General features: G+C 38.9%; 1 protein-coding gene across 4 annotated transcripts in view; it reads left to right on the top strand.

Moving 5' to 3' along the window:
• The window catches only part of LOC124553647 (serine/arginine repetitive matrix protein 2-like), a 330049-nt gene that overhangs the window by 189541 nt on the left and 115124 nt on the right, over nucleotides 1-25384 (top strand). For all 4 annotated transcript variants that reach the window (XM_047127524.1, XM_047127525.1, XM_047127522.1 and 1 more), the window contains exon 4: nucleotides 553-912. In XM_047127524.1, coding sequence (XP_046983480.1) covers nucleotides 553-912 — 360 coding nt within the window. The remainder of the gene's footprint in view (nucleotides 1-552; nucleotides 913-25384) is intronic.

Raw genomic sequence — 25384 nt, 5'->3', positions numbered from 1 at the left:
TCTGAAAACTGTTAATTTGTAATTATATCTCACAAAAAAAAATTCTTTTGTCATTTGTTATCAGACTTCAGACTTGAAATTAAAACAGTCTCGAAAGTTGTGGTACCCCCCACACACGTATGTCTTATCAGTATCAATGTTGGTAACATGCAGATATTGTTGAGATTCTCTATTCCTCAAATAGACAAACTGTCTATATACATAATGAAGTTTTTACGGAACACTCAGTGCATGAGTCCTACTCAGATGTGGCCAATTTTTCATCTGTACATGGGCACCCCTGAGAAACTGAGTATTTTCTATTTATGTTAATTACATGTTACAAGCTTTTTCACTTTTGTGAGGGTATTTCTGCAAAAACGAAATCATTATTATCTTATTATTTTGAATAAGCCACGAAAGACCCTGGATCTCTTATACCGAAACACTTGGAAAATATCCAGAGTTTCAGAATTTTTTTCAGAGGAGTTAGGATTCACCCAGTATGCCTTATCAGCGAACACTGGTGTGGACTGCCAATTTTCTGACTGTTTGTGAATTTTGTTTTTACAGGTTACAACACCTGTTGCGCGAGGGTCGACGCAGGTACTTACACGAGCTGAAACTGGAACGCCAGGCTGAAGCCGACGCGGCAAAGGAACGTCAGCTCGCGGCAGAGGCCGGGGAAGAGAACTCGGAGCGGACGGGCCTGTCGGAACGGGGTTCCACCTCGGACGCGGTCCCCGGCAGGAGCAGCGGGCGGGGCACACCGCAGCGGAGCCGGTACGATGCGGAGGAGAAGCTGCGCGCCACGTGGCGCTACCACCGGCACCGCGGGGTGTGTGCGGTCCTGCGCCGCAAGTCGTGGGAACGCCGGGCCGACACCCCTGCCCCTCCGGGACCGCGCTGCATCCACACGGAAGGCGGCGTCAGGTGAGTGCGTTTCGTTCTGTCTCGTCTCGGCGCGTGTATTCTAAAAGTCCAAAGAAAAGGCTGCACGAGTGTAGACGCGAGGAATTGGGAGATTGTGTGTCAGAATTTCATAAACGTGTATTACATCTCAGTTTTTGTGTCCTGAATTTTACTAGGTTAGAGATATCTTCACGAGTATTACACCTTGTTCAGTCACAGTATTTGTAGCCACACAGTATTTGTAGCCAAATGAAGGTAACCCCTTGTAATAGTGTGTGGCAACTTATCTGAAAAACTTGGAAAACTGAATTTACTGGAAAAGTTAGGGAAATCTTGGGAAATTCTGTAAGGCTCGGGGAATTACAAAAATCTGGGTGAAACTGCACTGTTCGTCAACATTGATCTTGCAAACTTTTGCTCACCTTTTCTAGCACGATACCTTGTGAACTATAGGTAGAGGACAACAGATTTCTGAAAGCATGTCACTCTGCAGATTGCCAACAAAGGTCTGGGCTTGTGAAACAGGTTCTCACGTATGTGAACACCTCAAAGACTTTTTAAGTATTAAATTCCAGTGTTCACCAGGCTGAAGTACTGTCAGTAGTGCCTCAGGGAATTGTGATAGGACTGTTCTTGTTCTCTATACACACATAAACAATCTGGCGATTAGGGTGAGCAGCAGTCTGCAACTGTTTGCTGATGACTCTATGAGGATACAGGATGAGTTCAGCAGGCTCTGTATTAGAGCGATGAATGGTTGTTTGCTCTAAATGTGGAAAAGTTAACGTTAATGCAGATGAGCAGGAAAAACAATCCTATGGTATCTGAACATATTATTAGTGGCATGCTGCTTGACACAGTCATATCAGTTAAGTATCTGAGTGTAACGTTAGAGAGTGATATTAAGTGGAACGAGCACATAAGGTCAGGAATTCTAGAACAGTGTAGACCGTCTCTGGAAGAGATGGTGTGTGATGTTAGAGAGTGATATATGAAATTGAACAAGCATGTAAGGTCAGTTGTAGGGAAGGAAAATGCTCGACTTTGGTTTGATTGAAGGATTATAGCAAAGTGCAGCTCATCTACGGAAGATATGGTGTATAGGACACTGGTGGGACACTTTCGTAAGTATTGTTCAAGTGTTTGGGATCCCTACCAGCTTGGGTTAAGCAAAGACATTGAAGCAGGTCGGAGGTGTGTTGCTAGATTTGTTATTGGTAGGTATGATCAACATGCCAGTGTTATGGAAATTGTATTTAAATTGAAGGGAATCACTGCTGTCAGCTGCTATGGGACATTACGTGGAATCAGTAGTGTCTGAAAGAACAGACACGACACATTCATGTAATTGTGGAAGTTCTTTGTGAACTCAGATGGGAATCCATGGGTGGAAGATGACATTCTTTTTGTGCAACATTTTGAGAAACATCTTGACACGTCAGTCAAAGAATTACCATTGAGAATTGCTGTAAGGGTCATTCCATGTCAAGTCACCCAGGCCTTGACACCAACCATGTCAGATTTTGATGAAACTTGGTACAATTACTTCTTTTATCATCCTGAAAGCACTTGTAAAATTTTCTTGCTCTATCTCTTATAGTTTTTTTTTAATAAATTTTTAAAGTTTTTAGATTTGGCGTTGTTTCAGCAGTCGGAAATCGTAACTTAAACGTGTCCTCACAACTAAAAAAATTTGTATATTAAAGAATACTCAAGATATCAGTATGAAATTTTGGAATAAGTTTGTGTATTATATCTAAATGTAAAAAAAAAAAAAAATACCATAAAGATATATTAAAACCTTCCAAATGAATAAAAATTTAAAAGTTTTTTTTTAGCTAACGGATGTTTAGTTTTACAAAAACTGCAATATCTAGAGTCTCAGACCTGATAGAAAGCTCAAATTTGTTTTAAAATACTCTTAATTGTACAGGCTATTAGATAAAAGAAAAATTATGTTGGCTTTTTAACCTGTTTAATAGTTATCTAATTTTTAAAATAATATTAATTATATTTTAAAAATAAAAAGTACCAAGTGACTTATACACCGAAAATAAGTTTTTGTCTTCTTCGAGTAACAATGTACGCTTGGATTTTGTTTTGTTACTCCTGTGTTTTGAAGTAAAAAATTATTACAGTGTTAAATAGTGCTTGGATAGTATTTTATTAAGTTTATTTGAACTTTCAGTAAGTACTGTTACTTAGTTTACAGAGATTCTTTTCCAATATCCTATAAAAGTAACCAGAACAGTAATCAGACCAAAAGTGAAATCAGTATGTCAGATATTCAAACCTGTAGCGTAGGGTTATTTAAAAAATCTGACTGTTTCCAAACAACCTACACACCTTCAAAACAGTTACAGCCGGTATCTGAATTGAGTGAGGAAGAAAAAGATTTGATCCACTTACGATCTGGAATTAATCTGTGTGAATTTAAGAATATATGTTCATACCACAGCTACTACTTTTTAAATGTTTTTGAAAAGTATCAAACAACATGTGTAGACCCACTAAAAAAACGCAAAAAGCCCATCAAAAAATCGTTGAGAAGTGTAGGCTTGGATCTTTCTAAACAATTACTGACAAAAAATATTAGCATAAAACCTGGACAAAAGTTTTGCTCAACATGCCGTAACTTTTGTGAGGAAAAATAGAGAGTTGAAGTCAATGAAAGTGAAACAGATGATGAAGTCATGGCTGAATTAAAGGATTTTGATGTAATGATTTCTCTTATGAAAGAGAAGATTTCATCTGTTGGGAGGTCTAGAAAAATCCAGATTCTGACCCTGGCTTCAGATTCTTGGAGTCAAAATAAAGTGATGAAAGAATTTAATGTAAGTGAGTACATGGTGCGACAAGCTAGAAAGCTAAAATCTGAAAAGGGTATTTTGGAAACTCCTGGTCCAAAAAAAGGTAAAACTCTTTCTGAAAGTACAGTAAGACTTGTAACAGATTTTTATGAAAAGGATGAAAGTTCCAGAGTGCTACCTGGAACAAAAGACAAAGTAAGTGTTCAAAAAAAATGTGTTCATGCAAAAAAGACTCATTTTGTGTAACTTGAGAGAACTCTATTATTCTTTCTAATGGGAGAATCCCGAGGTAGAAGTAGGATTTTCAAAATTTTGTTTCTTGAGACCTAAATGGTGTATCCTTGCTGGTGCTGCAGGCACACACACTGTATGTGTATGCAGTATCCACCAGAATGTTAAACTATTACTGGATGCTGTGAAAATTGAAGAATCTTGTAAAGACCTAATTAAGATGCTTGTGTGCAACACGGAAAACCAAAACTGCATGCTACGTCATTGCGACAGCTGTACTGCAGATACTGCACTAACTGAGTACTTATTTGAAAAACCAAGTGAAGATTATGATTTAGAAGAAGAAATTGTAATCAGTCAGTGGGTTAACACAGAAAGGGCAGAAATGATCAAACAGTCTATCAGTGTTGAAGACTACATTTCTTTATTGGTTAGGTCATTGGAAAAGCTCACCCCGCACTCTTTTATAGCAAAATCCCAATCAGCAGCCTTTAAAAGATTGAAAGAAGACCCACCACCCAAAACAGCAATTATTGTGATGGGTTTCAGTGAAAATTATTCCTTCGTTATACAAAATGAGATCCAAAGTTACCACTGGAATAGAGGTGGTTGTACTCTACACCCAGTTGGAGTTTTTCTAAGAAATGAGGAAATTGTTTCCAACCAATGTTTTATTAGTAATGACCAAGAATGTGATACTGGTTTTGTTAACTTTGTACAAAAAGAAATTACAAAGTGTCTGTCATCGCATCATACTGACATTGACTCAGTTCACTACTTTACAGATGGTTGTGCTGGGCAGTACAAAAATAGAAACAGTTTTAAAAATTTGACTGAACACTTGAGACACTTTAATTTGAAGGCCCAACACTCTTTTTTTGCAACAAGTCATGAGAAGTCAATTTGTGATGGCCTAGGAGGAACTATTAAAAGAATTTTAAGGAAAGCTGGTCTACAGCTTTCAGACAAAGAACAAATAATGACAGTAATCGATGTGTGTTCATTTTCACTTTATTGACAAAAAAGAAGCTGATTTGCTACGGTTAAAACTAGAAAACCGTTTTTCAGCAACCTGAACCATTCCTGGAACAACAAGTTTTCATAACTTCAAACCACTTGCAACAAACAACCTTGAAATTAGAAGGACTACAGATAGTGTAAATCCCTCCTTACTCTTTTCTTTCCATTCATCTTCTGATTGGGTTCGTGTTGAACCATCCATAAATAGCTATGTGGCTGTAAATTATGATGGTAACTGGTACTTTGGACTGGTAAAAACAATATTCAATGATGAAGAAGATGCAGAAATTCTATTTCTACATCCTTCAGGACCAGCTGCATCATTTTATTGGCCTGAAAGAGAAGATTCTTGCGTAGTGCCTTTGGAGCACATAGTCCGTGTAGTAGAGGCACCTCAATCAAGCGGCACTGGAAGAATGTATTACTTCAAAAAGACTGTATCAAAAGAACTGAAAGCTCTTGGATGAAGTGGAAAAACAAGTTGAATCAGCATTAATGTTTATTAAAAAGACAAAATTACTCAAAAAATTCAATGTTTCAAGCAATCAGTTGGGTTATACATAAGTGTTGTAAGTACAATATCTTTGTACATAATTCTAATGTAATCCACTATAATTAATAAACATGTTAAAAAGCCATCATTATTTTTGTTTTATCAAGTAGCCTATATGTTTAAGAGTAAATTAAAACAAATTTGAGCATTCTATCAGGTCTGAGACTCTAGATATTGCAATTCTTATAAAACAAAACATCCGTTACAAAAAAGAAAAGAAAAAAATACATATATATATTTTTTTCATAGAAAATATTAATATATTTTAATAGTATCATTTTTATCTTCAAATATGTATAATAAATAAACTTGCTGCAAAAATTCATGATGTTATCTAGAAGAGTTTTTAAGATAAGCAATTTTAAAGTTTTGAATACAAATTAAATTTACCATTTCGGAAGGTTCGGAAAACGCAAAACATAAAAACTTAAAAAATTTATTTAAAAAAAACTATAAGAGATACAGCAAAAAAATTTTGCAGGTGTTGTCAGGATGGTATTAGAACCATTTGAGCCAAATTTCATGAAAATCTAAGGAGGTGGGTGTAAAATTTGTTTTTTATTGGGTGATTTGATGTGGAATGACCCGTAATGTATATTGATTACTTCATATTCTAGAAATGGAAACAAACAAGTATTGAGCGTCCCAATCCAGGCATGTCACAACCCGCTGTTTCATAATAAGGTCCTTCGGCAAGCATTTATTTCTGAGTAAATATGCATAAAATTTTATGTGAGTGCATAGTGCATTAATTGCCAAAAGTTCGTGTTCGATTTGATTGCACATTTTGCTTTGCTTTATTTCAACACTGTGATTGCACTCGCATCTCAGTAGTTTCGTTATGATGAGTGATAGTGAGCAAGTAAGCTATTTTATGTACAGTGTCATCAGCTGTCCTCACATGTCTGGTTGTTTGGATAATCACAGCTAATTACGTAACCCCCTCCCGATTTTAAGGTCGGCGAACTCCTTATAGCTGTTGACTGGAGTAAGCTATGTGCTCCATTATGTTTCATCCTCTCCCTTCTTTCGTCACAATCTCACAACACATACATAACACAACACTGTACACACATCCAGTAAGGGACCATCCCATGTTCAGTGTTTATTGTGCAATAATATTCTGTCAACGTATTGTCAGAAATTGTGACGCCAAGAACAGCACAATATTATTGCGCAGTATTTACTCCCGGAACATACAGTTAGAACTCTGCCTGCGTAGCGAACATGTCGACACACACTTGGTTTGTGATTCCAGTTGCAAAAGAAAAAAAAGAGGACGTGCAATGGGTGAAAAGGCAACTTGGAAGGTGTTCAACATATCACCATACTTCCTACTAAAAGAACTTGCTGCATAGCTGGATGACTATAGGAATTTGTTAAGGAATGAGGAATCTTTCAGTGAATTGGTGAACCTCGTTATAAGAAGAGATGCTGTTCATATATTTGTCAGATTTCAACTTCAACAAAGCTGGGAGTGATCTGTAAACCTGAAAGATTAAAATACATTACTGTGGTGGATAGGAAGGTAGTGCTGTTATGTACACACATCAAAAAAGTTTTCCATCACCTCAGTTACGAGAGTTGCGGGACCTGTACAGAAAATTGGAATAGAGATCAACATAAACATCATTTCCACCCTTTCTATTGCTCACGAAAACCACACATTGCATGTTGTACCACCATCCAACGAGACCTTCAGAGGTGGTGGTCCAGATTGCTATATACACCAGTATCTGTAATACCCAGCAGCACACCCTCTTGCATTGATGCGTGCCTGTATTCGTCATGGCATACTATCCACAAGTTCATCAAGGCACTTTGGTCCAGATCGTCCCACTTGTCAACGGCGATTCAGCGTAGATCCCTCAGAGTGGTTGGTGGGTCACATCATCCATAAAAAGGGCTTTTCAATCTATCCCAGGCTGTTCGATAGAGTTCGTGTCTGGAGAACGTGCTGGCCGCTTGTCGACTGATGTCATTATCCTGAAGGAAGTCATTCACAAGATGCGCACGATGGGGGCACGAATTGTCGTCCACGAACACGAGTGCATCTCCAGTATGCTGCCCATGTGGTTGCACTATCGGTTAGAGGGTGGCAGTCATGTATCATACAGTCATTACGGTGCCTTCCATGATCACCAGCAGCGTACGTCGGCCCCACATAATGCCACCCCAAAACAGCAGAGAACTTCCATCTTGCTGCACTCACTGGACTGTGTGTCTGAGGCATCCAGACCTTGCTGCACTCGCTGGACAGTGTGTCTAAGGTGTTCAGCCTGACCGGGTTGCCTCCAAACACGTCTCCGGCAATTGTCTAGTTGAAGGCATATGTGGTATTCATCGGTGATGAGAATGTGGTCCATTCGGCATGTTGGGCCCGTGTGTACTGCGCTGCACAGTGTCGTGGTTGCAAAGATGGACCTCGCCGTGGACATTAGGAGTGAAAGGGGGGGGGGGGGGGGGGAACACATGAAAAACATCATACATTTACAGCTGTAACTTTTAACTTTTCACAGTAGTTTATCAGATTAAGAAAATTTATATTTACTGTTTATCAGCAGTAGATCACTGACACAGTCTGGATTTAATTGGCTGTGCTGAGGTGTTTATAACATGCCAACTTTACTAAAGCAGTGGAAAATTTGTTGTTCTTCCAGTTCTAGAACCAATCTCTGTGTGGGTGGCAATGGCACTGTACTTGAATGCTGTAGTTTATAAACAGTAGAGAGAGAAGAGATATAGAACTACATGATGATGTATGTGGGGGGGGAATTCCATTTGTCTACAAGACACTAAGCAATAACTATACAAAAACATTTATGTTAATGATTACATGTAGTAGACCTACCTACAAAACTAGCATGCTTTGTAGCACATCGCTAAGAATTTCCTGCTTGTGTCAAACAGATTGTCACGATGGAAAGACAACCGAAAGAAAGTAGCAGTTTCATGGTTTGAAGCAATTACAATAATCTCATATACAAAAGACAGAGCCCAATTTTTAATCCTTTGTACCTCTTACTAGAAAATACCTATCTGTTAGTATACATTATACAGAACAGTGCTTCGGGCTGCAGTAATTTAACTCATATCTGTCATTTTCATGGACACTGAAGATTTGTTCAGTAACCAAAGAAAAACTAACTTGATTGTAGCCCCCCACCCCCATTTCTGATTCACCTGTCCCCTCTTTAGTTGGTTCCAGATCAACAATTTTTTCTGAAAGCCCATCATCACTTTCCTTTATTCTGTAAGTGGACTTCTCTCCATCACTAACACAGAAACTTTGATATACTGAGTAAGGCTCCATCATCATGTACAAGCTGTTCCAGCACGTACTGATCTCATTTCAAAGGTGATGTCAGAGGTAAGAGAAACCATTTTTCTTCATGTACCGTACAGCGCATTTTGCAGTATTTGTTGTTCCTGCATTGTTCGTGGCACCATTCAAGAAGAACCTGCATTCTCCAAAAATGTGGTTAAGTGCTGCATCAATACAATAAGCATCACAAAGAAATCTTTCGTGACTTTTTAGGTTTTTATTATATTGGTGCCCTGGTCAGAGACAAAAACCGAGTTATGCGACATATCTGCCAGAAAGTGGCAGACAGCCATCCTCTCTCATATTTTCTTCATGATATTTACTTCCATCTTCTTAATGTTTGGCAATTTACTTGTAAGTAAAACATTCACCAGAGACTAATCTGTGTTTATGTAATGTGCTGTGTGAAATAATGCCTCTGATTCTGTGGAAGTCCTCATATCAACTATTGCGGCAGATGTTTTATTAATAATTCCGCGATAATGGAAGGCATTTTGGTGCGTGGTTGATCCCAACCTTTTCCTTTTCTTCGTAACGTGAACGTGACTTCTTGTTCTGATACTTATTAACTGGTGTGGGTAGCCTATCCAGTTAGGCTGTGCTCCTACCACCCTTCTCTTCATGCTCACATACTCAGTCACACAGGACTCTGTTGGCTACCCAAGTAACTGGCAGTGCTGGGTAAGTGGAACAGCTTCTGCTTTTGATTCTACCTAGTAGAATTTATACGCCCGGAAAAAATCTCTGTTGTTTCTTAATGTTAAAATTTGTCATCTTTGCTTGATTTCATCCATAATGAACATTATAGTTGGTAAATAATCTCACCATAACTAAAATGACATGAAAAATCAATGCTACATATTTTGCATGCACCCCTAAGCACATGCTGCAGGCAGACATGGCAGAATGATGCTATTGGCGGGATTGCCATGTGGAACACTGCCCCTTGCCAGTGTGCAATGCCCGACCAACCACCTTCTCATGTGCACACCACTATAACAATGTGCAGGTTATTGTTGTAAAAATATGATGGAAGAAATACAAAGGTTAGGTGACTCTTTGCTTTCAAGTATTCACAAAAATATCACAGCAAGATTTTGACATTATTCTTGAGGGACTGAGGAGGCATTTGTGTAATAACTGCAAAGACTGTTGGTGGGACCATGAATTATTGAACACATCTGTAGGCAAGAAACTGTTAGTGTATTACAATTGCTGCTCAGATCAGTGTGGCAGTATCACTTCATAACCTGGCAACTGTTGATTCATATGCAAGTTTGAGCTAATTCAAGAACCAAAGATACTAGTACACCTGCTTAATATCATGTAGGGACCCCACGAGCATGCAGAAGTGCCACAACACAACGTGGCATGGCTCGACTAATGTCTGAAGTAGTGCTGGAGGGAACTGACACCACGAATCCTTCAGGGCTGTCCATAAATCTGTAAGACTTCGAGGAGGTGGAGATCTCTTCTGAATTGAATAGCATGTTGCAAGGCATCCCAGATATACTCAATAATGTTAATATTTGGGGAGTTTGGTAGCCAGGAGAAGTGTTTAAACTTAGAAGAGAGTACCTTGGAACCTCTCTGTAGCAATTTGGATCTGTGAGGTGTTGCATTGTCCTGGTGGAATTGCTCAAGTCCGTCGGAATGCACAATGGACATGAATGGATTTAGGTGATCAGACAGGATGCTTACAGACATGTCACCTGTCAGAGTCATATCTAGATGTATCGGGCATCCCATATCACTACAACCTCACTCACACCACACCATTGCAGAATCTCCATCCACTTGAACGGTCTCCTGCTGCCATGCTGGGTCCGTGGATTCATGAGGTTGTCTCCATAACCGTACGTGTCCATCCACTTGATACAATTTGAAATGAGACTCGTCCAACCAGGCAACATGTTTCCGGTCATCAACAGTCCAATGTCACTGTTGTTGGGCCCAGGTGAGGCGTAAAGCTTTGTGCCGTGCAGTCATCAAGGGCACACGAGTGAGTGTTCGGCTCCGAAAGCCGATGATGTTTCGTTGAAAGGTTCACACGCTGACATTTGTCGGTGGCCCGACATTGAAATCTGCAGCAATTTGCAGAAGGGTTGAACTTCTGTCACGTTGAATGATTCTCTTCAGTTGTCGTTGATCCTGTTCTTGCAGGATATTTTCCCAGCCGCAGCAGTGTCGGAGATTTGATGTTTTACAGGCTTTCTGATGTTCGTTGTACACTTGTGAAATGGTCGTATGGGAAAATACCCACTTCATCGCTACCCCTCGGAGATTCTTTGTCCCATCGCTCGTGCACTGACTATAACACCGTGTTCAAACTCGCATAAATCTTGATAACCTGGGATTATAGCAGGAGTAACCGATCTAGCAATTGCGCCAAATGCTTGTTGTCTCATATAAATGTTGCCGATATCAGCTCCATATTCTGCCTGTTAACACATATCTGTAGTTGAATACACATGCCTAAACCAGTTTCTTTGGCATGTGTGTGGTTTTTTCCTCCCCTGAAAGTTTCTCATTTTCATTCAGGATTCCAATACAGCATATTATTCCTCACATTTTTGGATACAATTCCACTAGGATGCTACTTTGTTGCTCTGTGTGGCCTTCTGCCAGGTGGTGACGAACCCAGCTGGCACTTTTCTCTGAGTACCCCGACTGCTGGATGAGTGTTTCTGCACTACAACAGAGATGTCCAGTTGAGCAGTGAGATATTTGATTATGATCTGTCAGTCACCTCAAATCGGAATGCCCGCTTGTTCTCAAATTGCAGGAATCACAGCTATATAGAATGACTCGCCACACTTTTGTTCACAGCTATGTCTCTGTAGACAGTCTGCAAGCACCTATGAATACCTGCAATGCTCAATGACAGCCCTCTGTTTGGAATGCACCTCCATTACAGAAGTTATTTTCATGGCTTCACGTAATGCCACAACCTATTGAATTTCATGAAACTGTATGGACTGGAGTGGAAATATCCCCTGATGTCCTACAAAAAAATTCACATTTTTTTCAACTTAAATTGGCTGGGAGAAATAGTGTTGCATTACTTACTGAACACCCCGCATAGTAAGCCAAAATGTGGGGAGCTTTCAATTGTTTGTGTTGCTGCCCAGCAAAAGTTTTGTTGAAAGTAGTATGAAAATGAAGAAAATAAGAGAAGAAAAGGAAATAAATAAAGTGAGACATGGAAGAAAGAGAGAGAACAATAAAATTGACTGCTTAGATTTTGCTGATTTAGCAAATCTTACCAAGAGGATCTACAAGATGCAGTGAAACAGATATACATTTCCCATGAAAGAGCAGAAAAAAAATGGATTACAAATTCCATTTGGAAAAAAAAACATATACATGACCAATATTAAAGTGCTCCTTTGTATATGATATTAAAATATGGGAAGATCAAGAAAGTTACAGAATTTAAATACTTGGGAAACATAATCCAATCAAATGCTCTGAAGTAAGCAGTTCATATAAACAGGACCAGAAAAATGAAAGTGGCCCTCCACGTAACAAAGAACACATTCTACAAACAAAAAAAAAAACAAAAAAAAACAAAAAAAATCTTTTATCTGATAAAATAAAAAATTGAGACCTTACAATGTAGTGATTAAAATCACATGTCTTTATTCCCCAGGCTGCCTCACCATAATACTGCAAAAAATAATGTGGAGAAGAAAGAAAAAAAAGAAAGAACAACAATTCGAAAAAAATTGGCTCCAAAGTTATGAAAATGGGATTTGCAAATTGAGGAACAACAATATGATGTAAAAAAATTAAAAAAAAACAAAAACAAAAACAAGGAATAAAGTAGATACAATGAAAACAGAGGATTACATTTAATGGCCATTTTAAAAGAATGGATAACAAGAGGCTGACAAAAAAAAAATATTCGACTTCATTGACAATAGTCCAACTACCTAAGTTTCATGGTTTACAGAAGTTAAGCAAGAAGTTCAGAAGTTGGGAGAAAGAAAAACGTGGAAAACAGATATGAGTTCAGGAAAACAGTATAAAAGGTCAAGGGTTTCCAAAAGAAAACAATAGGAAGGAGGAGGGACTTCAGAAAAATAAGAGAACAGAGAATGAAGACATGCTCTGGGAAGTCAAAAAAAGGAAAACAGTATCAAGTCATAAATCAGCTATTTCACATAGTCCTGAGTTGGCCGATCTACTTCTAATTCTGAAGGATAGGTGTGAAATAAAATACCACCTGTGGTCTTAAATGACAGCCAAAATCTATGCTGCGTCTGACTTGGAGCGAGTGGCAGTATGGTCAGCACTATTCACCAGGAGGTGTGGCTGTAAACAGGCTCCAGGGACTCAAAATCCCTGGTTCTACACAACTAGCAAAATGTAGGAAATTGATGACAAGACGCAAAAGAGCAAGCCAGAGCCCTCTCGTAAACTTCCACAAAAATCATACACTTATGTTGTCACTTTCAACATTCAGACCCTCATTCTAGCAGGCAAAATACACAATCTCACAACAGAACTCACAAAGCAGAAAGTCCAAATTCTTGTCTTGCAAGGAGTGCTTCGCAGATTCAGAAACAATAGACTACGATAATTACAGAATCTTTAAAAATGGAACAAACAGAAAATTGGCAAAGGAAAAGTTATATTTGGCATTGCAGACAAAAAAATTTTGGCTTTATTAAAAGATGTGAAACCCATCAAACACACACACACACACAATTACACCTTCATTAATGTGCATGCATCGGCAAATGGTGACAATAAAAAAGAGCCTGAAAAAACTGATAAGATTTTGGGAAGAACTTGAAATAGAATAGCCAGAATTCCAAATGACAATGTGAAGAATCTGTTTGGTGATTTTAGTGTGCAAATTGATGGGGAATACAAATACAGGAGTATCCTGCACACCAGTTCATCACTAAGACCTGCACATGACTCGTTGTGTTATGACAACAAAGCAACCTAAAATTATGTCAGCTTCACTACAGAAAAAGTCCAAAAAACAAAACAATTTATCACCTATCCATCATTTAGGAGAATTTCAGATTGACCATGTGACAATATTGTACGACTACCAAACAGAAATTCTTGATGTGTAAGTACACAGAGGTGCAAATCTCGATTTAGATCATTATTTAACCAGTATCAAAATTAAACCCACATCCAAAAGAAAATCTAACAGGAAACACCATTGATCACAAGATTTGATCTACACAAAATCAAAGACTCTAAAATAAGAGAAAAATGGGAAGAACAACCTGCGGGAAGTTTGGAAGAAATTTCAAATTATAATCACCCACAACAGTGAAACATCTGATCTTTCTTCACAGAAAACCAAAACACCCTTGGTGGAACCAGAAGTTAAAGATGCACACGAAGAAAGAAAAATGGCATTTCAAAATTACAATTGCAACAAATCAGAAAAAATGCATAAGAAATTCATTGAAGTTTGCTAACAAACACCCAAGGTTTTGAGACAAAATAATTGCAAATATGTCAGTCACCAACTACACTCAGTTGAAGACAACTTCGAAAATTACAGCACACATGATTTCTATGAGATCTTTGCGAAACAAATCAGAGGGTACTCACAATGAGATCGAAAGTAGCCTTGACAAATAAAGAAAACTGTCAAGAACTAGCCACGTGTTTTTCACAGCTTTTAAATTGTCTGGAACCCAAAGAGAGATTCCCAGAAATACATCCAGAAACCACAACAGAAAGTTCATCACCACCAACACAAGAAAAAGTTTATTCACAGCGTAAGAAATTTAAAAACAACAAAGCATCAGGGGAGGGCAGTATTTTAGCTGAACTCTTGAAAACTTTAGACCCAAACTCACTCAAAGAAATAACACAAATAATCCAAAACCTTAGGCAAACTGAAAAAATCCCAGATGACTGGAAGATTGCTCTCACTCATCCACTATATAAAAAGGGCAACGGATCATATGTCAACAACTATAGAGGGATCTCATCGGTCACCTAAAAAAATCCTATCAGCTTGTCTCTTGAGTAGAGTACAAAAATGATTAGAACCCAAATTAGCAGAATATCAAGCAGGATTCAGACTGAACGGTTCACATCCAGAACAAATTTTTACCATCGAAACCATACTCAAATGTGAGTCCTCACACAAAAATTTCTTGTATGTACACTTTTAATTTCAGAAATCTGTATGACTGGTTAGACAGGCCATCACGATTGCAAATTTTAGAGGAGAGGGGACTAGATCCCAAAACACAAGAACTCGTAAAGCAAACACTAACTGGAACAAAACCTAAAGTAAAGTTTATGGGGGAAATCTCACAACCCCTTGACATTCAGACAGGGAAGAGACAAGGATGTGGGCTTCCTCCTAGTCTGTTCAGTGTCATCCTAAACAAGGTATGGAAGAATGGGGGAGAGAACTCAAGAAATGTGGGTTTTGGAAGCCAATCCTACCGACAACCTGTCCATTCCATACCTAAAATTTGTGGCTGTGTTTTGGAGAATTTGTCGGACTGACAGGCTTCGAAAAAATCTCACAGCAAAATCACTTCCGAAAAGTTAGAAAAGAATTAGGGCTAGTCCAAAACCTCTCCAACAAAAAATCCATGTCAAGATAGACAAACATTTGGCTGTATAACACAGTCAAACCAACAGTCCTCTATGCAAGCAGAACACTGACACTTAATAAAAAACATGGAAGTTCAAGATATCAAAAAAGGAGGGAGAAAATCATCAAGAAAATTTTAAGTGCAAGATATACCAAAGACAGTTACAATCTACAATCAGTCAAAAGAACAGAAAAATTTTCAAACATCAGAATTGGCGTTAAGAACAGGAAAATAAAATCTTTGGTCATCTCAACAGAGTACAAGAAAAACGATTGTCAGAAAGGATAATAGACTATATAACATCACGTAAGAACTTGAGACATTGGTTGAACGAAACTCGAAAGGACCTAAAAATGCAAACGTAACACCAATTGACATTTTTAGAAATAGAGACTTTCAGACACAAAGTAGACAAATGGGAAGTTCGTCGGAGCAACAAGAAGAAACTAAAGAAAAGTTGACTGAGTTATTTGCTTAATGTCTACCATTTATTGGGAGAATTCATTAATATCAATAGCAATAATAATAATATAATAATAATAATAATAATAATAATAATCAAACCACTTAGTAACAGAGCTAGACCAACAAAAAATTAAGATCTTAGAATTACAAGAAACTAGATTCACGGATGAAAATACAATAGACTATGGAAACTATCGCATCTTCAAGAGCAAGACTGACAAACGAATTGCCAATGGTACGCCACTCCTGGGCATGGCATTTGCGGTGCACAGAAATATATTAGGCTCAATTAGAGAGGTCTCTTCCATAAATAATCGCCTCATGACCATGCGTATCCAGTGCGCCAACAAGAAATACACATTGATAAATGTTCATGCACCCACAAACATAGACAACAAAAAACGCCAACTACAAACTGAAAAATTCTGGACTAAACTTGAAGATGTCATGGCCAAAATTCCCCGGGATGATATCAAAATCTTAATGGGAGATTTCAATGCACAAATTGGCAGAGAGAAAGAACACCAAAAAACTGTAGGAAAATATCCAGCACACAGATTCACCAACAGAAACGGACTGAGATTTATTGAACTATGCCAACAAAATAATCTAAAAATAATGTCTACATCTTTGAGAAAAAAACCTAGAAAACAAAAGACCTGGAGGTCCCCCATATAAGAGATCGGCGAATATCAGATTGACCACATTGCCATCTCCTATTTCGTACAGAAAGAGATCCATGATGTCCAAGTCCGCAGAGGGGCGAACATTGACTCAGACCACTACTTAACAAGCATTAAAGTGAAATTCACCCCAAAAAAATTCTATCCGAAGAAAACACACATGATGAAATTTGACACACGAACAATCAAAGAAACCAATCTGAAGGAGGAGTGGGAAAAGGAACCAGCAGACTCTTGGGAAAACTTTTGAACAAAAATTACAAAGAAGGCAAAAGAACTGATCCCATTGAAAAAGAACACAAAACACCCCTGGTGGGACTCTGGATGTGAAAAAGCACTGGAAGAAAGAAAGAAAGCCTTTCTGAAGTATAACAGTAAAAAATCCCCAGAAAATCTAGATCACTTCCACAACACCAGAAGACAATAACTATAATGTACGAGACTTCTATAAGACCTTTGCTGGGAGAATCAATGGATACGGCTCACGAAATCTATGTTTCAGAAAACCAGATGGAAAACTAGCGCTCACAAATCGGGAAAATTGTGAGGAGCTGGCAAGATACTTTTCCGGACTCCTCAATTGCCCTGAACCTTCTTCAAGATTCCCTCAAGAAACTGCTATCTACACAAATCCAGAATCCCCACCACCTACACTAGAGGAGATCCAAAGACATATTCATAGACTGAAAAACAACAAGGCATCCGGAGAAGATAATATCACTGCAGAACTACTTAAAAATCTTGGACCAAATTCCCTCAAAGAACTCACTCAAATCATCACAGACATTTGGCAGACAGAAAAACTACCAGAAGATTGGAAATGCGCCCTAATTCATCCACTGCATAAAAAGGGAGACATGGCAGATATAAACAACTATCGAGGAATCTCCCTTCTCCAAGTCACTTATAAAATCCTCTCAGCTTGTCTTCTTCAACGAACACAAGAACAACTCGAACACAGTATTGGTGAATACCAAGCTGGCTTTTGCCCTCACCGATCCTGTGCAGAACAAATTTTCAATTTGAAGACAACACTAAAATACAAAGCAGTCAGAAACAGTCCGATCATTTGTTCCTTTGTTGATTTCGCAAAGGCTTATGATTCAATCGATAGGCAATCTCTCTTTATTATCCTTGAGGAGCTAGGACTCGATCCGAAAACCCTAAACCATATCAAAGAAACGCTCACAAACACAACTTCTAAGATAAAATTCCTGGGTGAAATATCGGAGCCCTTCCTGATCAAAACCGGCGTCAGACAAGGTGACTGCTTGTCTCCACTCCTCTTCAACCTTGTCTAGACAAAGTCATCCGAGAATGGGAAAAAGAACTGAAGAATCAAAATTACTGGAAGGCTATACAACTAGGAAGATCTAAAGATGGTATTAAAATTTCATGCTTGGCATTTGCAGATGACGTGGCCATTCTAGCAGAAAACGAGACCACAGCAGTTAAACAGATAGACATTCTCAAAGAATGCGCCGAAAAAGTTGGGCTACAAATTTCCTTCCAAAAAACCAAATTCATCTGCTCAAAATTTGAAACTCAAAAACTGACTACAAAATATGGACAAATTGAGAGAGTTCCATTCTTTAAATACTTAGGCGAGGTCCTAGAACCCACAGGGGGAGAGAAAACTGCACAAAAAGTTCGACTGCAAAAACTGAAAAGAGCATACTGGAAAACCCACAACATCTACAATAAAAAGTGTCTCTCCATTCACTCAAAAATACGACACTACAATACAGTAATCAAGCCCGAAGCACTATATGCCAGCGAAACACTCACACTCCATAGAAAAGGCGACCTGGAAGGCATCCTGAAAGAGGAACGAAAAATTATCAGAAAGATTCTTGGCCCAAAAAGAACGGAAGATGGATACAGGTTACAGTCTCGGAAAACTACAGAAAAATTATCTAACCTCGCCGCAGACATCCGGAAAAGAAGACTAAAATTTTACGGTCATATCCACAGACTCCCAACACCCAGACTCTCCCACAAAATTTTAATATACATTGAAAAATTGAAAACCATACCCTGGATACAAGAAACCAAAACAGATCTAGCAAATGCACAAATAAATTCTTCAGAAGTTATAAACAGAAATACAGGCAAAAAATCAATAGTTGGAAAGTACAACCCGAGAATGAAGTTTGCAAGAGACAGGGGACAAAATGGACAGAGGAAAGAAAGAGAATTCATGGGGAAAGAATGAGAGAAGTTTGGAGAATTAAAAAATTGAATCGGAAAAGCTTTGCGTGATCCGTATGGGTCGAATCGCACATAATAATAACAATAATGAAACCACTGTGAGGGTAAGTGATAACTTCAACAACAACATGAATTTTATTCACGGTAGAAAGAGAGCAAAAACAAATGTTTCAGGCAATCATTACGCAGCAATTCGCAAGTAAACTAACATGTTGAAGCATGAATGTCTATGTTTGAAAATGGTTATGTTGCTTATAACATGCAGCACCTGTGCACTTGTCAGGTGGCTATTTTGCTGATCGATGTCAGTGTCTGGAGGAAGGAGTTGCTATTCAGCCCGGAGGTGATGGGCCAGTCTTTCACTAATCCTCCTAAGTGGGCAGCTTAAAGGTTTGTCACTTCCTATTATAGCCAATGTTTTGTAACAACTGTTGCAAACTAACTTCCCAAAACTCTGCCAGGAAGCAGCAACTTACAGAAGCAATATCAGGAGGAATCCGAAACAGCCAATGAAAATGCCTAAATTCTGTTTCTAATTCTAATTGTCTGGGATGCCTAAACATTGAATAACTTTGTGGCGAATTTTGGGAACTTACGAAATAAAGGAAACAGCCAGTAGCCCTTGGGTAGTGTACAACCATATGCTCTCATTATGGGTGATCCTCCGTGATCGACTGATTTGTATCTACATCTACTTCTACACTTCAAAAGCTACCTTATGTAGTGTGATGGAGGGTACATTGTGTCCACTGACACTTTCCCCCATTCACAGGTGATTTGTGGAAAGAAAGAGTGTTGGTAAGCCTCCATGGAAAGATGAATTCTGTATGTCAAATTATACATTCGTGCTCTTTTCGCAAGGTATACAGTGGAGGGAGCAATACCTTGATTGATTTCGTTTAGGAACACACGCTTTCAGAACTTTAACGGTAAATCAAATTGGGATGCAGAACACCACTCTTGCAGCATCTGCCAGAGAGTTTGCAGGGTATCTCTGTGATGCATTCAAGGTTACTAAATGAAGCAGTAATGAAGTACTCTGCTCTTCTTTGGATCTTCTCTATTTCTTGTATCAATCCTATCTGATATGGATCCCTTATTAATCAGCAGTATTCAAGTATTGCTCGAATGAGGGTTTCGTAAGATAATTCCTTTGTGAGTGGTCTACACTCCCTGACAATTCTTCCAGTGACTCTCATGCAGCATTTGCCTTACCAGTGATTAGTTTTGGTATTCGTTCCACTTCATCACTATGTATGCATACTTCCAGGTATTTAACAGATGTCAACACATCCATTGATTGTTTTTCAGTTGAGTAGTCATACTGTAGTGGGTCTTTTTGTCTTGTTTATGAGCAATTTGTTGAATTTGTTTATGCTCACGGTCAATTAGTAATCACTCCACCCAGCATCAATTCCTCTGCAGGTCATTTTATTGGTATTTTTTGGTGTTGTGACTTCCCTGTATATAACAGCATTGTCACAAAAATCCTCAAATAACTTCCGACATTATCCACTAGGTCATCTTTATAATATAAAAGGTGATACACCGACTGCCTGACTCACTCACCAACTCATCACCACCCAGCCCAAACCACAAGGAATAGGAACTTGAAATTTGCAGAGTTTGTTGATCTTATATCGTACACTTTGTTGAAGAAATTTTTCGAAATTCCATCCGCAAGGGTGTGAAATGGGGCGTGAAATCTTTTTAGTAAATGTCACTATAAAGGCAATATTGAAACTAGACCTACGAAAATTGGTATTTGATTTTTCAATCAGAAATAAAGAAATACATGTTTCAGGATTTTTGAAAATTTAACCTCTATGGGGGTGAAATATTGGGTGAAAGTTTTTTTAATAAATCATTATTACAGAACTACTTAAGTATTTTTAAAGCTACGCATCTCTGAAAATTGGTATTTGGCTTTTCAGTTACAGATAAAAAAAAGTGTGTTTCAGTGTTGGAAATTCAACCTGTAAAGGGGTGAAATTGGAGGTGACATGTTTTATAAAAATATTTTATAATGAAAGCATTTTTAAATTTGAAGTCTCTGTTACAAATAACAAAATACATGTTTCATTGTTTCTGGAAATTCAACCGCTTTAAAGGTGAAATAGAGAATGAAAGTTTTTATCAAAATATTTCATTATGTAAGCATTTTCAAAGCTAGATCTGTGAAAATTTGTATTTGGCTTCTCTGTTAGAGATACAAAATTGTGCATTTCACTTTGTATGGAAATTCAACCCCTAAGAAGGTGAAACAGGGGGTGAAATGTTTTATGAATATTTCATTGTGAAAGCATTTTTAAAGCCAAGTCTTCGAAAAATGGTATTTGGCTTCTTGGATGGAAAAGAAGAAGTATGTGTGCCACTGTTTTTGGAAATTCATCCTCTAAATGAGTGAGATAGGAGCAGACTTGATTCACTGATTTGTCATTGCCCAGCCCAAATTACCAAAGACAGAAACTTGAATTTGGAAAGGGTGTGAACCTTATACTGTCGGTTTGGAATTCAACTTCTAAGGGGGTGAAATAGGGAATGAAAGGCTTTTTTTAAGTATGTCACTCTGAAGATAGTTTCGAAGCTCAAACAACAAAAATTGGTATTTAGTTTCTCAATCAGAAACAAAAAAATATGTGTTTCAGCAGTTTTGGAAATTCAACCACTAAATAGGTAAAATAATGGGTTAAACTTTTTTTCGAAAATAAAATTATTAAAGACCTAGTAAAGCATTTTTGAGCTACATCTATGAAAATTAGTATTTTACTTCTTGGTTAGAAATAAAAAAAATACGTGTTTCAGAGAGTGAAACAGAGAATGAAAAGTTTTACAAAATAATTTAATTTTGAAAACATTTTCAAAGCTAAATCCGTGAAAATTTGTATTTGGCTTCTCTGTTAGAAATTAAAGAAAAAAAAAAATACCATTGGAAATTCAGTTCCTAATGGGGTGAAATAGGGAATGAAAATTTTTAAGAAACTATTTCACCATATTAAAAAATTTAAAACTAAATCTATGAAAAATTGGTGTTTCACTTCTCGATTAGATGTAAAGAAATGTGTATTAGGTGATGAAAGTTGCAATGGAAATGTCACCCCAAGAATACAAAAGGTATCCAGCTGCAAGAATCACTTTTTAGTCAGAAGTGCACTAGGAAGAGATCGTGCTTCTACAGACATAATTAGCATGAAAAGTATAGAAGGTGTTGCAATTTGTGAACAACATAAAAATTTGATTGAAGAAAAAAAGAAAATCTGTGCAGGCCATTCAGTGTACAAGAGTGAAGCAGCGGGCACCAGGCTAGTTTATAGATACTGTGAAAAGTTGTTGTCTGTGGTACACACACAGTACCTTGCAGTATAGAAGGCTGAAAAGAGTGTTCCAGTAGGTGGATGCATTTTCCAGTGTTGCCTTTTGAGTGTGCACGTGCTTGGTAGACGAAGTCCTTGCATGAGATACCGGAGCCTGTAGCTAAGCAGAAGTTAGTGTTTTAGTGTATGAGTTGGTCACCGTGACATTTAGTAGGAACCAATAAATGATAATGCTGTCCATGGAAAGTTGATAGTGACGTTTATGTCTTTCCCTATTGACTTTGAACAGTGTTCCTGTTTTGCTGTTGTGGTGATTATAGGTGAGATTTGCCGAGAGCCAGTTGGACACGGTGCATTGAACTGTTAGCGATGAATATATCCTAGTCCAGTGGTCACATGTTAGTAGCTTTTCTGAAAATAGTTATATAGCTACAGGCCTTTCAATTATTAACTTTAGTTGTGAGTAGTTTAATCCTGTCATGCGGGTTGGAGGAGGCTGGCAACTTATATTTGGACTGATGGTGGAGTAGCAGAGTGGAGGATTAATTTTGCAAACTTTTCCAACTAAATCTGCAGTGCAGTGTATCATTTAATTTGTCTCAAGTACTGCACAGCACCAACAAAGCACGAATTCTGCTTGTGGTCACTAGTGGACTTTTCTACAGTGCAGTGAAAACTCCGAAGAATGGACGAAAGGAACATTTTGTGCTTTATCAGTAAAGTAAACCAAAACCAAGTTGTTGCTGGTGGCTGCTGTACTCTATAATCCTCATCTATAACCACAGTTCTGTGTTAATGTCATTATTTGCCAAAACATTTGAAATGCTTTCTTTGTCCATGGAATAGGCATCTCTCCACTTGGTCAGGATAAACTGTGTAGTAGATGTCTTTGAAATACATATAATTGGATATGAAGAAATCCCCGAAATAGAAGGCAATATAATTTAATATGAGGGTCGAGGCAATAGTCATGGCAAACGTGAAATGTACAGATGAAAGGATGAGGTGAGAACTACACGTGTGGACACTGAAAAAGTGTGAACATTGTGCCTCTCACATATTTATTATGGTAGTGTATAGGATGATACAATTTCGTGTTGCAAAATGATTACAGCACAGCACATGTGCAGGTTACAGGACAAAACTGAGCCTAAAGGCCCTCAGAGTGGACCTCGCATTGCCAATGATGTGAGAGACGCTGAATAGCGTCTGCATCACCATTTTCCCCACCGTATCTGAATTAGGTCATCTGTTGTCGCACAGCATTGGAAAATGTCTTCCCGTGTTGCAAACCACCTACCACATGGTGGTTTCCTTACTTTTCTTACAAAGTCGAAGTCGCAGGGACAGAGGGCAGGAGAGTGCAGCAGGTTCTCCAACTCTTCCCACCCACATCAAACTTGCCGTTTCACACACTGTGCTTTATTTGATTTTGCGTTGTCGTGCAGCACTACTGCACTGACCACGAGATCTGGACATTTGTCCCAATTGTCAAGTGCTACCTGTCGCACCAGGAAGGCCCTGGTAGTACTTTGTGCCCGTGTGGGCATACGTGATAATCACCATCAGTTTCACGGGAGAAATATTCTGAGGGAACTTCCGCTGCCTCAGTGATCCGATATGTCGTCATCCCACAGACTGACATTAGAGTTACAGTTTGTACACCCTTGCTCAAACTTTGTCTGGTGATTATTCGTGACAGGAATTGGCTGCTGTCCTATTGCCAGCGTGCTAATTGGTCAGAGGGTTATGCGTATGCCATCCACCACTGAAGTTCCATCGAGTCATCTGTTACTCATTGTGATGCGATTTTACGCAGTTGCAGCTCTGTCCAAAATATCCTGTGATACCACAGTGAGCTTCTCAATGCCACTCCCACACACTAACTCCAGTAGCATCAACTATCTTCCCGTAGCAGCTGCTCAATTGCGGTACATGCCACATCGTTCCGCACACTGACAGGTTGTGCTGAGCGTGCCGATCACCAGTTGCGTCACATCCTCACTGAAACTTTCCTACCCACCGTGCTACTGTACGGTATGAGAGGCCATTATTCCCGAAGGCTTACACTATTTCAATATGACATTTTCTCCTGTATGTCCCTGGAGAATATTGCTGTTTTCATGCACGCACGATGCTCAACACTGCTCACCACACGACTTATTTGGCAGTGTGCTCTGTGCTACTACCAGCACTCGCAGATCATCTGTTGTTGTGAATACATACTATACCTGCATAGCTTCCACACTACAAATAGCAGTATGTGATCTACTCACATACCTGCGAAGGGAATAAAAAAAAATAAAATAAAATTGCTTGCAAAGACTTTCTCCCCAACCCCATCCCCCAAGTGTTACCTCTCACTAGCTAGCTTCATACACTATGTGATTAAAAGTATCTGGGCACCTGGCCGAAAATGATTTACAAGTTGGTGGCGCCTTCAATCGGTAATGCTGGAATTCAATATGGTGTTCGTCCACCCTTAGCCTTGATGACAGCTTCCACTCTCGCAGGCATACGTTCAATCAGGTGTTGGAAGGTTTCTTGGGGAATGGCAGCCCATTCTTTACGGAGTGCTGCACTGAGGAGAGGTATCGATGTCGGTCGGTGAGGCCTGGCACGAAGTCGGCGTTCCAAAAACCCCAAGGGTGCTCTATAGGATTCAGGTCAAGACTCTGTGCGGGCCAGTCCATTAGAGGGTTGTTATTGTTGTGTAACCACTCCGCCACAGGCCGCGAATTATGAACAGGTGCTCGATCGTGTTGAAAGGTGCAGTCATCATCCCCGAACTGCTCTTCAATAGTGGGAAGCGAGAAGGTGCTTAAAACATCAATGTAGGCCTGTGCTCTGATAGTGCCATGCAAAACAACATGGGGTACAAGCCCCCTCCACAAAAAACACGACCACACCATAACACCACCGCCTCCGAATTTTACTGTTGGCACTACACACACTGGCAGATGACGTTCACCAGGCATTTGCCATACCCACACCCTGCCATCGGATCCCCACATTGTGTACCTTGATTCGTCACTCCACACGACGTTTTTTCACTGTTCAATCGTCCAATGTTCATGCTCCTTACACGAAGCGAGGTGTCGTTTGGCATTTACCAGTGTGATGTGTGGCTTATGAGCAGTCGCTCAACTGTGAAATCCAGGTTTCATCACCTGCCACCTAACTGTCATAATACTTGCAGTGGATCCTGATGCAGTTTGGAATTCCTGTGTGATGGTGTGCATACATGTCTGCCTATTACACATTATGACCCCTCTTCAACTGTCGGCG

Source organism: Schistocerca americana, chromosome 11 (genome assembly GCF_021461395.2).
Source record: "Schistocerca americana isolate TAMUIC-IGC-003095 chromosome 11, iqSchAmer2.1, whole genome shotgun sequence".
In the NCBI taxonomy this organism is placed as follows: domain Eukaryota; kingdom Metazoa; phylum Arthropoda; class Insecta; order Orthoptera; family Acrididae; genus Schistocerca; species Schistocerca americana.
This window is presented reverse-complemented; position numbering and strand designations above follow the sequence as displayed.